We start from the raw sequence: 12,298 nt of genomic DNA, 5'->3' as shown, positions 1-12,298 counted from the left end.
TCTCTAGTGATGTCCTGAAGAAGGTCCTATAGTGGAAATGACAGTCTTTGAGGTCTTAAATGGCAGGGCTGGAGATAAATATCACTGAAACTCTAACTGGTTGGTTGTGGTGTAGCGGAAGGGGTCTTAACTAGATGCGGGCTGGTCAATCCCGAAAGCAGTTGTGTGTCATGGCCCATTTACAACATGCTCTCTAGTGTGATGAGAAGCAGGACTCAATTTCTGTAGTGTTTCCTCAAGAGATTCTTTCTTCCCCCCAAGCCCCTTCCCCCCCCCCCAAAAAAAAAAAAACCCAACCCATCCAAGTAACTGTTTCTTTGGATCAAGTTCTGCTGGAGTCAGTCTTGTGTTTTAACCCTACTTAGCCCAGTAGATTTCTGAAAACTCTAGGAGGAAGCTCAGCGGAGGAGGCCACCCACCCTAGGACACCAGGCACCCAAACGTTTCTCATTTGTGAGGCTGGAGTGACATCAGCGTTGTCCTGGTCTGTGTTTTCTCCACTGATATGCACAGGGAACTCTCTGATGGTTGATTTTAGTGCCTTCTGAAGTAGAAAGTTGCAGCCTCTGTTAGGGGTGAACTGGATCTCATTAGGTCAGGTGCTGCCTTTGGGGATGTGCTGGTGCCTCGGTAGTCCCATGGGAGTCATGTTGAATCTTCTCTCTTCGGTGTTTTGGTTTCAGTCGGTGATTATGAAGTGAGTCCCACCCCACCGATCACTGTGACCCACAAACCGGAGGAGGACACTTTCGGGGTGAGTCCTGTCCTCTTCTCTACAGAATGGTTTTGCATGCATTTCTTGTTATTGATGACTCAGTATTTACATTCCTGTGCAGTTTTGAGAAGTTTGCAAGGAAAATCTCTTCCTTTATGACTCAAGACAACAATCAGAAGGATTTTGTGTCTTGTGTCAGACAAATAAAATACTGACAGGAACCATCTGATCCTCTTGGGTCTGCAGTGTGGAACCAGGGAGCTCTTTGAAAATACGGCATCCTGTGAAGTTGCTGCTGGCAGGGTCAGAAATTCTCACTCTAAAAAAAGTAGCACCCAGAGAACAAACAAACAGGCAATTGTGTGTTTCATACTATTATTGAACTGTTAAGTTTAACCCTGTGAGGGACTCAGAGTTAGCTTGGTTCAATTTTGTCAATGCCAGTTTGCCCTCTCTCCTGCTCTGCAGGGCATGCCAAAAATGAAAGAGGAAAGAAAGTCTATGGCTTATCAGATCTCAACATTATCTTTTTTCTGCAGAACCCGGGTAGAAAAAGACAAAAAAATCATGTAGAAATATTGGGAAAAAAAATTAGCATGTTACACAATTGCTCTAATTATGTGAAATTTTTAAGGTCTTGAAAACCACCAGGTGTTAACAGAATGAACAAAACTCAGTCCAGCTTCATTTCAGTTCTCGCCCAACTGAAAATCTCCTATAACTGAAGTGAAAGCTTTGAACAGTGAGACTGGAGTAATAATGTGCACTGATTATTAAATATAAAGCACAGAAAACAAGCTGGGGGATGAAAATAGAGCGTGGTAAAATAAAAAATTTAAAAATATCGTAGCTAATGTATCAAGGGCAGGGAAAAGGGTTGCAAAATGAAATTACTTTTTCTTGGTTAAATGATCTATTTTCTATTATAGCAGAATACAGTTTTGTAAAAGGGAGCGAAGTCTAAATGCATCACAAGACCCAGTACAGGAGAACAATTGGACAAATGCCAAAGAAATTGTTGTTTACTTCAATGCAATAAAAGTATCTCGAGCAAAGACTTGAAGGAATAAATATTCATAAATATTAAAATAAGCCTGGAATTGTAAACCCTTTAGGGCAAGGAGATTTTCTTTCTTCTGCTTGTACACTGACACAGTGGAACTACAGTTCCGGTGAAGGACTTTGGACACTGTTATAGTATAAATATTTACTACTAAAAATTACAATAAATAGGGAACCATTAGAGGCTTTAGGAAAACCAAGTGGTTTTTTTGGGGAAAAAAACCAGTTCTACTTAATTTCTTCTGTTTTCTTTTTGTGGTGTGTTATTTTCCCTCATTCTTTGTCCTGAGGGATGTTTGAATGGAGACAGAGTTGCTCTTTCTAAAGAATTTTCTGCTGCTCCTGTGTGTTCCCAGCTCAGGTTAGTATAGCTTTAGTGTTGTGACATCATGGCACAGTGGTGATGTCACAAATAGAGGCTCATGATATGGTGCAGTGAAGGGAGAGCCCAGACACTGGACCAGAGGTCCTCCTTCCCTGCAGATGTATGGATTGAGAGGCTGGGGAGAACTGGTGCCAGAATGACATCTCTGATAGGGAGATCCCCAACCTCCCAGTCCTGCAAAACAGCCTGTGATGCTTCCAAGCTGTGCCAGAGCCCTTTGCTTTCGCTTATGTTTTCCTCCACAGCTGATATCCACGGGGCTGCAGCAGATGGTATGAGCCTACAGAAAGGTTAACTGGGCAAAGAGGTGCTGTATTTCCAATCTAGACTCCTAAATTCTTCTGTCTTGACTCTCAGGCTTTTTCCTTTCAGGTTTCCATAGCGGTTGGGCTGGCAGCTTTTGCTTGTGTCCTCTTGGTCGTCCTCTTTATTATGATCAACAAGTATGGCCGGCGGTCCAAGTTTGGGATGAAAGGTACGTGCAGTCACCTTCCTCTAGCAGGAGGCACCTTCCAGGATTGCCCGGCTCTTATAGCACACGTGGAAAGGTGTTGTGGTTTTATTCCTACATTGTCAGTATTGGTACAAAACCTTCTAAAGAGAATGTTGTCCAGCCCTCTTCTGTTTGTTGAGAGAGTAATGGAGAGGTACAGGCTGGTGGTTCTCACCTGTATGTGCTTCTGCTGGGTAGAAGTATGCGTGTGTTTTCCTTATCGGTACATAACGGCATCTACAGGTTGCCCAGAAGAGCTTTGAGCCTGTTCCCTCCAGCCATGCGTTGAGGGAGTTGTACTCAGGAGAGCATGTTCTTGGAGGAAATCTTTTTTGCGAACCGGATGATGCATGGGTTTCCCCTTGTGTCGAACTGGGTGCAGAGCGCAGGGTGTGAAGGGAGAACAGAAGGATGTGAAATTGGTTTGGGTTCTGTTGGAAAGGCGGGTGCACCCATTCTGTGCCTGTCTGTGAATGGGGACCGAGACGCTGCTCTAAGTTTGTGAGGTCCATGCCGGGAAAGCTATTGCTGACCTGTCTTTCAGCGATGTGGAAGGTCTCTTTCTTCTGCCTCTCTATTGGAAGGTTTCCTTCTCTGCGTCATGAATAGCCACTTTAGGAGCTATTTCAAGTGTCCTTGGTAGTGATTGGAATGCGAGAAAACGTCTGATGTTTGCCAGGTGGAACTGGTCTCTCTGTCCTACCAACACCGAGTGCTGTGATGTGATAGAGCTAATGCCAGAAGAAAGTAGATGACTCTGTGCCATCTGTTTTCTGTGACTCTGCTGGTATCTCCAGTTGGGCAGCGTTGGTGGTGCCCAGTGAAAGCTGGAAGAACCTTCACACGACAAAGTAGTTCCCAGGCTAATTGGTGGCTCACGCATACACCATTTGAAGCCAGACTTTGACAAACATGAGCTTCTTCCAAACCTCCTGAGTTGCAGCCTATTTCCTGGCCTTGCTGGGGTCTGCGTTGCAGGGCAGGTTGATAAGTTTAGGAACGTTTCTTATGCTTGCCTAGGGCTTTTTTTGCTTTAAGGAGACATTTCCTGAGTGGGTCCAGATGGGATTCTGGCTGGAGTTTCCCCTATGCATCCTATGGAGATGGAAGACAGGACATTTAATTAAATAGCAAATATTCTACACCAATTTAGCAATATTTAGTCCATATGTCCAATGATAAGAACCATCTGCTAGGGTGTACTGACTGGTGGGTGGAGTAGAGGAATGGAAGACACGGTTCCTGGGATCTATTCCCAGCTCTTCTACTGACTCACTTAGTGTCCGTAGGCAATTAGTTGTCTTAACCTCTGTCTCTGGTTTAATTTCCCCATCTGTAAAATTGGGATGATGTTATGTGCCTTCTGGAGGGATGTGTCAGAACACTTTGGAAGTGCTTGGGCATTTGTCACTGATGGAGCTTAGAGATACAAATATAAAAAGGAAAAGTAACTTCTGACCCTAATGGAAGAATCAAAGCAGAGTGAACCTTATGTGAGTAACCAGTCTTGGTGAACAGATGTGTGTACGTGTTCAGAGGTGTTTGGATAAGCGTGTTAGTGGATGTTCTGCATTCCCAGAAACCAGAGGGGTGCTGTGATGGGCCCTTGTGTGTTCAGTTTTTGGAAGGCAAAATTATTTAGCCAGAAAAGCCTGCTTTCCTCCTCATCATGCTGAATTTCTTCTAACTCTGATATGAAACCACAGCCCCGTAGAGTTTCTAAAAGTTTTATTGATGACATTGCTTGGAGAGATGGAGTTGACAGAAATTAAATACCTCTTTAAAACCAGGGAGGTAGCTCTTTCATGAGTCACAAGTGTCATAGGCACCACCATGGGCAGCCTACTCATACTGCCTAAGCTCTGCTCCCCGTTGGAGGCTGCAGATCCTCCTGCCCTGTGGACAGCCTCCCTAGCACATGGCCTTACCTGCTCTGAGCCTCCCGCTTTTCCCCAGCATCTCTTCTGCCTAGACTTTTTTCTTCAGCCATAGCGCCATTGTCGACTGCCACGCCAACAGGCTTTGCATCTTTAGCTTGTGTCTCCCTTCTTTGTGTTAGGCTTCCTACCAAACCTCACCACTTTCATCCACAACACAAAGGCAACTCTTCCATTCACCTGCAGCGGCTGGGGTGCTTGGTGGTACCCTGGCTATGGCCTGCCCTGGCAGCTGTCACTGATTTTATTTCTCACCCCCTCAAGAAATGTCACGGTCCGCTGCAGGCTTTCCAAAATGCAACTTCTGAACTCTCCTTCCTTGCTGCTCTGCAGGTCCATGAGTCCAGAGCCTTACTCTCTCCTTTGGTTGCTTTAGGGTCTCAGCTGAGCTGTTGCAGTTGGTCCCAATCTGGGAATGATACCTTGAAGCTTGTGTTTGTGCTTGATGTCTCTTTTCCCGGTGTCTCCTCTTTCACTCCACTAATGCGCTGCTGTTCCTTTCCTCTTCCCTGGAGGTTTTCTGCTCATGAGGTGATGCCCTTGTCCAAATAATCACATCACTTTACTGCGTGGTCCTGAGCTGCTCTTTCAGGGGCTCACAAACAGGTCCTACCTTATTCTGACACCCTGTGTGGGACAGTGCAGCTGGCAACCACCTCCAAGTCTCCTTCAGCTGGCACTTTCCTCTGGGTCCCTCATTATCAGTTAATTCTTGGGCAGGAGCCATCCTGTATGGCACCCAGCATGTTATCATTTACAAAGAAAAAAAATCCCAACCCTGAGTCTTTTTGGGAAAGTGCATCGCTCCCTGAATCAGGAGCTGTTCGTCGCCAGCTGATATGTTGCCACTTGTTGTTGAAATCCCAGCTTGGCAGGCCTGCAGGAGCAGGTTTTTCCTGTTGTTTTTGTCATGGATGCAGAACACTCTGTGCTCATGTTGGACACATTACCCAAAGCACCTCGTGAGTCTCTCAGAGCACTCTGAGACACTTCCTTCTGCGTCTCCTAGCGTTAGGCAGATGGTTTATCTCTTAGAGAGAGAGAGGTGGACTTGGACTGACAAGGTTGGATGTCATGTTGGGCTGGAAAGTCCCCCTGGGCCAGCCTGCTCACCAGTCTTAAAAGTGGTCTAATGGGCTGCAAAGTGTCCAACATCCCAGCTGCCTTTGCTGAAAAGAAAGTCACTGAGTCTCGGGGCACATGCCTGGGAGAGGACTACGAGAGGATGGTGTGTCCACATTTGTCTTCTGGCTGGTAGCACACCGTTGGAGCATTGCATGATAGTCCTGGCAGAGCCATCGCTCTGGCTATGACCTGGCTACTGATACAGCCAGCAGCCAAGCGGTGGAAAAGCCTGCGCTGCCAAGCACGCTGTTGATGGGCTGGAGCGGTGGCATCAACAAAAGCTCCTTGTGAAGGGGGCTCTGACGCGCTGTGCTCCTGCCTCCTTGGCGTCCCTCGGCTGAGCTCGCGGAGGCTGGCTCCGTGCCATCCCCCTCGTCTTTCCCTGTTCCCTCCGGAGAGGGCATTCATTAACATGGGATGGCGGAGGTCAGATCCCCTTTCTGGCTGCCTGTCGACTTTGGCTCCTGTAGCTGGGAGGGATAGGGGTTGGCTGAAGCAGCTGCGGGGGGGGATCACAGGAGCTGGGGTGGTGGAGGCGGCAGAAAAACGGCAAACAAAGTGCCTTTTTGTGAAACGTGGCGTTACATGGGCAACACAGAGGCAGCGGAGGGGAAATTGCTGGGAAAAGTGAATGCAAAGGATTGACGTTGCAGACATGGGCTGCAACCGTTTGCTAAAGGATGATGTATCCAGAGGGGGAGCTGAGAGGCTTTTTAAAGCTTTGTATTAGTGTGGGAAGAAGAACGGGATCTAAAGAGCAAGGAATTGGGAGTCAGGGTACTTCGGTGTATTGCCGTGTCCCAGGGGAGTGGGTTTTACAGGTGGGATAGACCACCTGGGAGTAAGGAGTCTGGCATCCCACGCTCAGTTGTCGCTTGCTGCGGCTCTGGGCTCGGTGTCCTGCCTTCCTTGAGCACCCGCTGGAGGTGGAGGGTTTTATACCTCACCTTCTGGGGTCAGGCTTGTCACCGCAAGCCTCGTAAACCCAAGTCTTCTCATCAAAGTTTAATCCCAGCAGATGACAGGAAATGAAATTTCATAATATAATAAAAAAGCCACACGCAAGTCCCGGGACTAACAAAAATGAAATTTCATAAAACAATAATAACGGCACAGAAAAGTCCTGGGACTAACAAAATGTTCGGATGGCACAGCGATGGAGGCTGTGTAAATGCTTAGGTTGATGGACTCAAATATATGCTCCTTTTGCCTGTTTTCTGTTACATTTGCAAGTGCCTAGGGATAAAGAACGTGTGCTCATGCATATTTGTGTGATGTATTCCCGGTACTGCACAACTTTTTTAAAAAAAAAAAAAAAAAAAATTGAGTTTGCAGAGATACGGGGAGAAAGATGCCAGAGAAAATTCAGAGACAAGAGCACTTGTTTTGCTGAGATGAACTATTTTTCCAGGCTCTGAGATTAAAAACTACTTGCATTCTCCAATTGAGGTTTTCTTCCTCGGGTGGAGACAGTGCCAGCTAATGGTTCAGACTTGGTTACAGTTGGCAAAGAGTCGATTGCTTTTTAATCTGATTTCCTAAAGAAATAAGGCATGTGATCGTGCTGCTCCTCTGCGTGCGTGTAAGCGTGTGTGTACAGCTCTGCCCGCCTGGTTTTTCTCTCTGTCTGCAGCAGCTTTTGGATTTGCCGGCCGGTTCCACCTAGAGGAGAGCGGGGAAGGACTTAGAGATGCCTTTACAGGCATCATGGAAATAGGGGGGCTAAATAGAGGATGACAACTCAGGTGATGCCCCACTGATGGCAATGCCTCGAGCCTTTCTGGGCATCGGAGAATCCATATGGAAGCTCAGCCTTGGACAGAAAAACAAAACACAGGGGACCAGGCTTTCATGGGGTCTGCTGTGGTGGGTGGTGCGTACGTCTGTACACAGGCATATACATATTTTCTTTCTGAATAGGCAGAAACAACAAGGAGATGGGGGAGAAACAAAAAAACAGTAAATAAATACAACCCACACCTTCTGTAATGTTTGAGGAATCACATCGCTAGCATTTGGTGTTTGTTCTAATAGCCCTTATCAAAGTGCTGGAGCTGCTGATGTGCATGTGGATGTCAGAAGTACTTGCAGAGCTGTTCCATTGTAATTTAGCATTAGTTAATAGGTACTTAAAGTAAAGTGGTTGCCTATTTGATTATGATTGGGGGTTATTAACATTTTTTTCCATAAACAGATGGTAACTGTCCGCTGAGTTGATTGCAGAACAATTCCAGGGTTCTGATTCAAGAGGACCAGCTCCTGCAAAGATACCTGGCTTTTTGGTTGCCTGGCTTTTTGCTTTCATTGATTTGTTTTTTTGTTTCTCTTTTTTTCTTTTTTTTTTTTTGCTTTCCTCCTTCATCACACAATTATTACTGCAGCTTTAAAGGGGAAAAAAATAATATACAAGAGCCATGATCTACCTTTCAGATGAGGCTTAATTCTGACCCACATTGCCTTGGCCCAGTCTGGTTATAATCATGCACTGGTTGTTTTTCCCTGATTATTTGTTTGCAGCTGTATAGGAATGAAAAACCACTCTGCAGCTTGGAGAGCCTGCACCTTAAGAGTTAGCTGCTCAGGAGAAATCTGTGATCAGGCCCCTTTCATTTCATCCTCCTGGGAGCCTGCTATGGAGCAGGAGCAGGAAGAGAGAGCAAAGTAACATCAGCCAGCCTGGCATGGCTATGGGAGAGAAACAGCCGTGCATTAAAAGCCATGGCTAACCACGGCGGCTCAGGGATGTATGGTGAGCTGTGCTTACGAACTGGAAATGGGAACCAACTGCAGTTGCTTCCTCTGAGCCCGGGTGTGCGATGCGCAGAGCCCAGCGGTGCCGAGGGGCTGACCCCCTGAAACGCACAGGCAGAGCGACCGTGTGGGGCTGTTGGAGGTCAGGGCTTTTCCTTGTTGGTATCCTTCTGTTTCTTTGAAAAGCCCCTTGATATACTTCTTGTGCTCAGTGTTACTTGGTTTTATTTGCCTGGGAAGTGGATTGAAAGGGCATGTGGTTTCACTGGGGCTTCTTTCTATAAATACCTGTTTATACTCCACTGAAGTGCAAGCTGTGCTATTTATTTATTTATTTAGTGCCTTCAGGGTGATAAAGCATAAAGCTCTTGGAACTGATAAGTGCCTCGCCCTCTGCTGAGCATGCAGTCCATAGCTGGTGTGGTGGCAGCAAGGGAAAGCAGCTATGCAGCCCTGGATTCCTTGGCAAACCTTCAAGAGATCCCACCTCTCCCCTGGGGTGCTGTGACAAGGCACCTGCTTCTGTGTCTCCTCTCTGTGAAGGCAGATCCGCTCTCCCGCCGGCAGTTAACGCTCACATTCCTCCTCTTTCAGTCCTGGGTGGTGTTAGTCCGGTGAAGGCTTGAAAGATGGGGTGGTGCTGTCACTTATTGCTGCCTGACGGAGCAAGGAGCTACCCTTGGCTGGAGAGATGCCTCCAGGAGGGCTGGAGAGATGCATCAAATGACCCTGCAGCAGAAATGGTTAGCAGAAGATCAGGATTTATTTAGATCTAGAAATAAAACCCTTTCCCACTCCCAGAAGTATTAATAGGTTATTTATAAAGGCAATGTAAAGTGCACTGACGAGCCATTATCTATTTCAGTTGCTTTCACAAAACCGAAGTGTCTGTTTTAGGCAACTACTAAAAGCAGTTAAAAAAGAGTCAGATCAGTAGTTTTCAGGTGACCTGAGAAGCCCCAGGACTCCTTCATGCCACATTCCTGCAGGCTCTTCCTTCCCGTGCGTGACCTCCCTCGCTCATGGGTGCATGCATTTGCTCTGGTCACCAGCCGGGTGCTGGAGCCCCGGGTGCAGCGCTCACCCCAAAGGACCCCCACTGCGTGGTTGGCGTTTGCCCGGGGCAGTTCTGCGTTAGCAGGTGTCTCACTGCTGACTTTCACATGCGGTTCTCACATTGCAATGTCAAAAGCTGCACGAGTGACCCTCATCTTACCTGTGGTTTGATGTGATGTGAACTCCCAGCCGAGGTGGTGGAAAGATGTTGAAATTTATTTATTTTTAATAATTTTTTTGAAGTTGTCCCTGTTCCCGGCTCAGAGTGTTGGCTTTTCCACCAGCAAAACATTAACAAGCAGCAGTGCTGGGGACCCTGCTGCTTGTGGCACTGTGCTTGCTTCTGCCTTTGCGTACGTGGTGAGCACAACCTCGAGGAGAGAGAGGATGAGAATGAGCCATGGCTGCTTCCCTCGCACCACAGGGTTGGGAAGATGGCCTTCATCCACTTGCCATTCAGGAGCAACTGAGTCGCCCCAGTTCCTCATCCAACTGCTTGCATATATCTTTTCCACAGCTGTGAAATCATCCAGGCTCAATCACCTGAGCAACCTCTCCCGAGGACCTTGCAGAAGGTGCTAATCCTCAGGAGGTTCCTCTCCGCAGCAGTGATGCTCCTGCCTGCCTGCTCCCTGCCTCCAGGGCTCCAACCTGTGTCTACTGCTTGGTCTGATGGTGTCTGTCTGTTTTCACATGGCTTTGCTTTAGTTAAAGATGCTGGATTGACAGCACAGAGCCAGAATTATTCTGTTTATCCCCAGAACAGGTACCATGTACAGCAGCAGGATAGGCTATTTTGTTTTTAACCCATATAATTAATCTGATGAAGAGATACCATCTCCACAAGCCTTGTGTCCTCTGCGCTTTCCTGCGCCTCTCTGAAGGTGGCCAACAACCAGACAACTAAGTGTCAACTTTGATGTGGCTTTAATAAGGTGCAGGGCAGCGTGGGAGGAAGCAAAGGGCTTTAATTAATATTTTAATTGTAGTTTCTGTACCGCAGTTGTCCAATTATTCTTTGAAAAAGATTTTGCTACTGTTAATGCTGATAAATGGTCCTCTGGGAGGATGTCCCTGGTAAGTTCATCACCTCTTCCTCCTTGTGACTTGCTGTAGGTGTTTAGCCAGGGATGATGAGATCTGGCACTCTGTCCTTAAACCTTGGAGCAGGAGAGCTTCGCCCTTGATCAAGGGATGGGTAACTGTGATTTAAATAGCAAGATTGACAAGAGAAGCGTTTGGGAGCTGTGATGGCAAATGTAGAAAAGAAAGAACGGTGCTGCTTGGTTTTGAACCTGGGCTGAACGTGCTTGAAGGAGTGCCTAGAAATTTGGAGACAGCGGAATAAGGGAACAGATAGGGACTGTCGCTTGGGCTGCTCAAGCTTCGACTGGTGAAAGCTCTGAGGAAGCAAATTGTAGAGAGCACTGGAGCATCTGATGTTCTATGGGCTTGTTCCATCTCCAACTTCTATTTGTTGCGGTGCAATAACAGCCTGCTCGTGTCCTGGACAGCCCCAAGAAACTCCATCATCAGTAATAGTGTTTAGTGTCTGTTGATGAAGGTGGGAGCGGTGCAGAACCCCTTGTGATGCTCAGGCATCTCATTTTGATCTACAACTATGCTATTAAAAATCAATGGACCAGAAGATAAAGCCTGTACACAAGGCAGCGGGGTAGTATTTTGTGCACAGTAGGAATAAATCATATTTGGATTCTCATATTTTGTGTCTGAGGGGCAGGGTTATAATCTAGTTTCTATTTGGGACAGTGGTCTTCTGTTGATGCCATGGCCCTGGCTCCTAGTGAAGGAGGATAGAGGAAGGAATGCTCTGTTATCCTGAACCTGGCATGTGGTTCAGGAAAGGGACCTGCCATGTGGTTCAGGAAAGGAGATCTCATTGCCTGTGGCCATGTAAACTGGCCACAGATCTCCCTTTGGGCTCTGTGTATGAGATGCTGCTGCCATCAGGGTGTATTGAGGGGCAGCAAGTGGACCGGGTACATGCTGGGTACATGCTGGGAATGATGCTCAGTGCACCCATGAAAACTCACCCCAGCCCAGTCATCAGCCTTCAACATGCTCTGCTCCACACTCAAGGCCGTGTTGCAGGATCTCCCCTCTGCTCTCAGGCTTGCGGCGTGAGAAGAGCGTGGAGCTGGTTCTCATGGCCATCTTCTGTGTCTCACAACCCCTTTGCTCCCTGTATCTGCCAGAACCTGATAGCTGCAGAAAAGTTTTTCTTCGTTATTTTACTTCACCTCAGCTTAGCATCTGCAGGAGTTACCAGCCTCTTGTGGAAGGGGCTGATTCACTTCAGGACCCTTCAGCTGCAGCCCAGCATCCTACGCACCCTGGTGTTGGCATGGTTTTGTGGCTCTGCTGGATAGCCTCTGGTCTTGCTAAAAGACCTCGCTTTGTGACCAGCGATGGGTTTTTCCTGCTGAAAAGGAAAAAGCCATTTTTGATCAGAGCCGCATTGAGAAGCATGGCCTCTGGCAAGGTGGTTTTGCCACATCTGTCTTTGATGCTGCCCAAGCCAGAGCACTGCAGCAGCTTCAAAAACCACAGAGCATGAAAAACCATACAATTATGGCAGAGAAAATGGATGGGTCTGCTTGGAATTTGGATTAAAAACTCTTTGGCTTGCTCCTCATTCCACCTGAACCAGCAATAGGAGGAGCTGGTGCCAAGGAACCTGCATCTCTGTCTTCTCTCTGTCCCAGGGTGTACTTCATCCTCCCCAGCAAACTGCAAGTTCTTCCCAGCCTAAT

At 47.3% G+C, this 12,298-nt stretch overlaps 1 protein-coding gene across 3 annotated transcripts in view; it reads left to right on the top strand.

Moving 5' to 3' along the window:
- The window catches only part of NTRK3 (neurotrophic receptor tyrosine kinase 3), a 219,728-nt gene that overhangs the window by 73,519 nt on the left and 133,911 nt on the right, over positions 1-12,298 (top strand). For all 3 annotated transcript variants that reach the window (XM_075159884.1, XM_075159883.1, XM_075159885.1), the window contains exons 10-11: positions 684-754; positions 2,535-2,637. In XM_075159884.1, the coding sequence (XP_075015985.1) occupies positions 684-754; positions 2,535-2,637 (174 nt within the window). The remainder of the gene's footprint in view (positions 1-683; positions 755-2,534; positions 2,638-12,298) is intronic.

The sequence above is a fragment of the Calonectris borealis genome, chromosome 11 (assembly GCF_964195595.1).
Source record: "Calonectris borealis chromosome 11, bCalBor7.hap1.2, whole genome shotgun sequence".
In the NCBI taxonomy this organism is placed as follows: Eukaryota; Metazoa; Chordata; class Aves; order Procellariiformes; family Procellariidae; genus Calonectris; species Calonectris borealis.
This window is presented reverse-complemented; position numbering and strand designations above follow the sequence as displayed.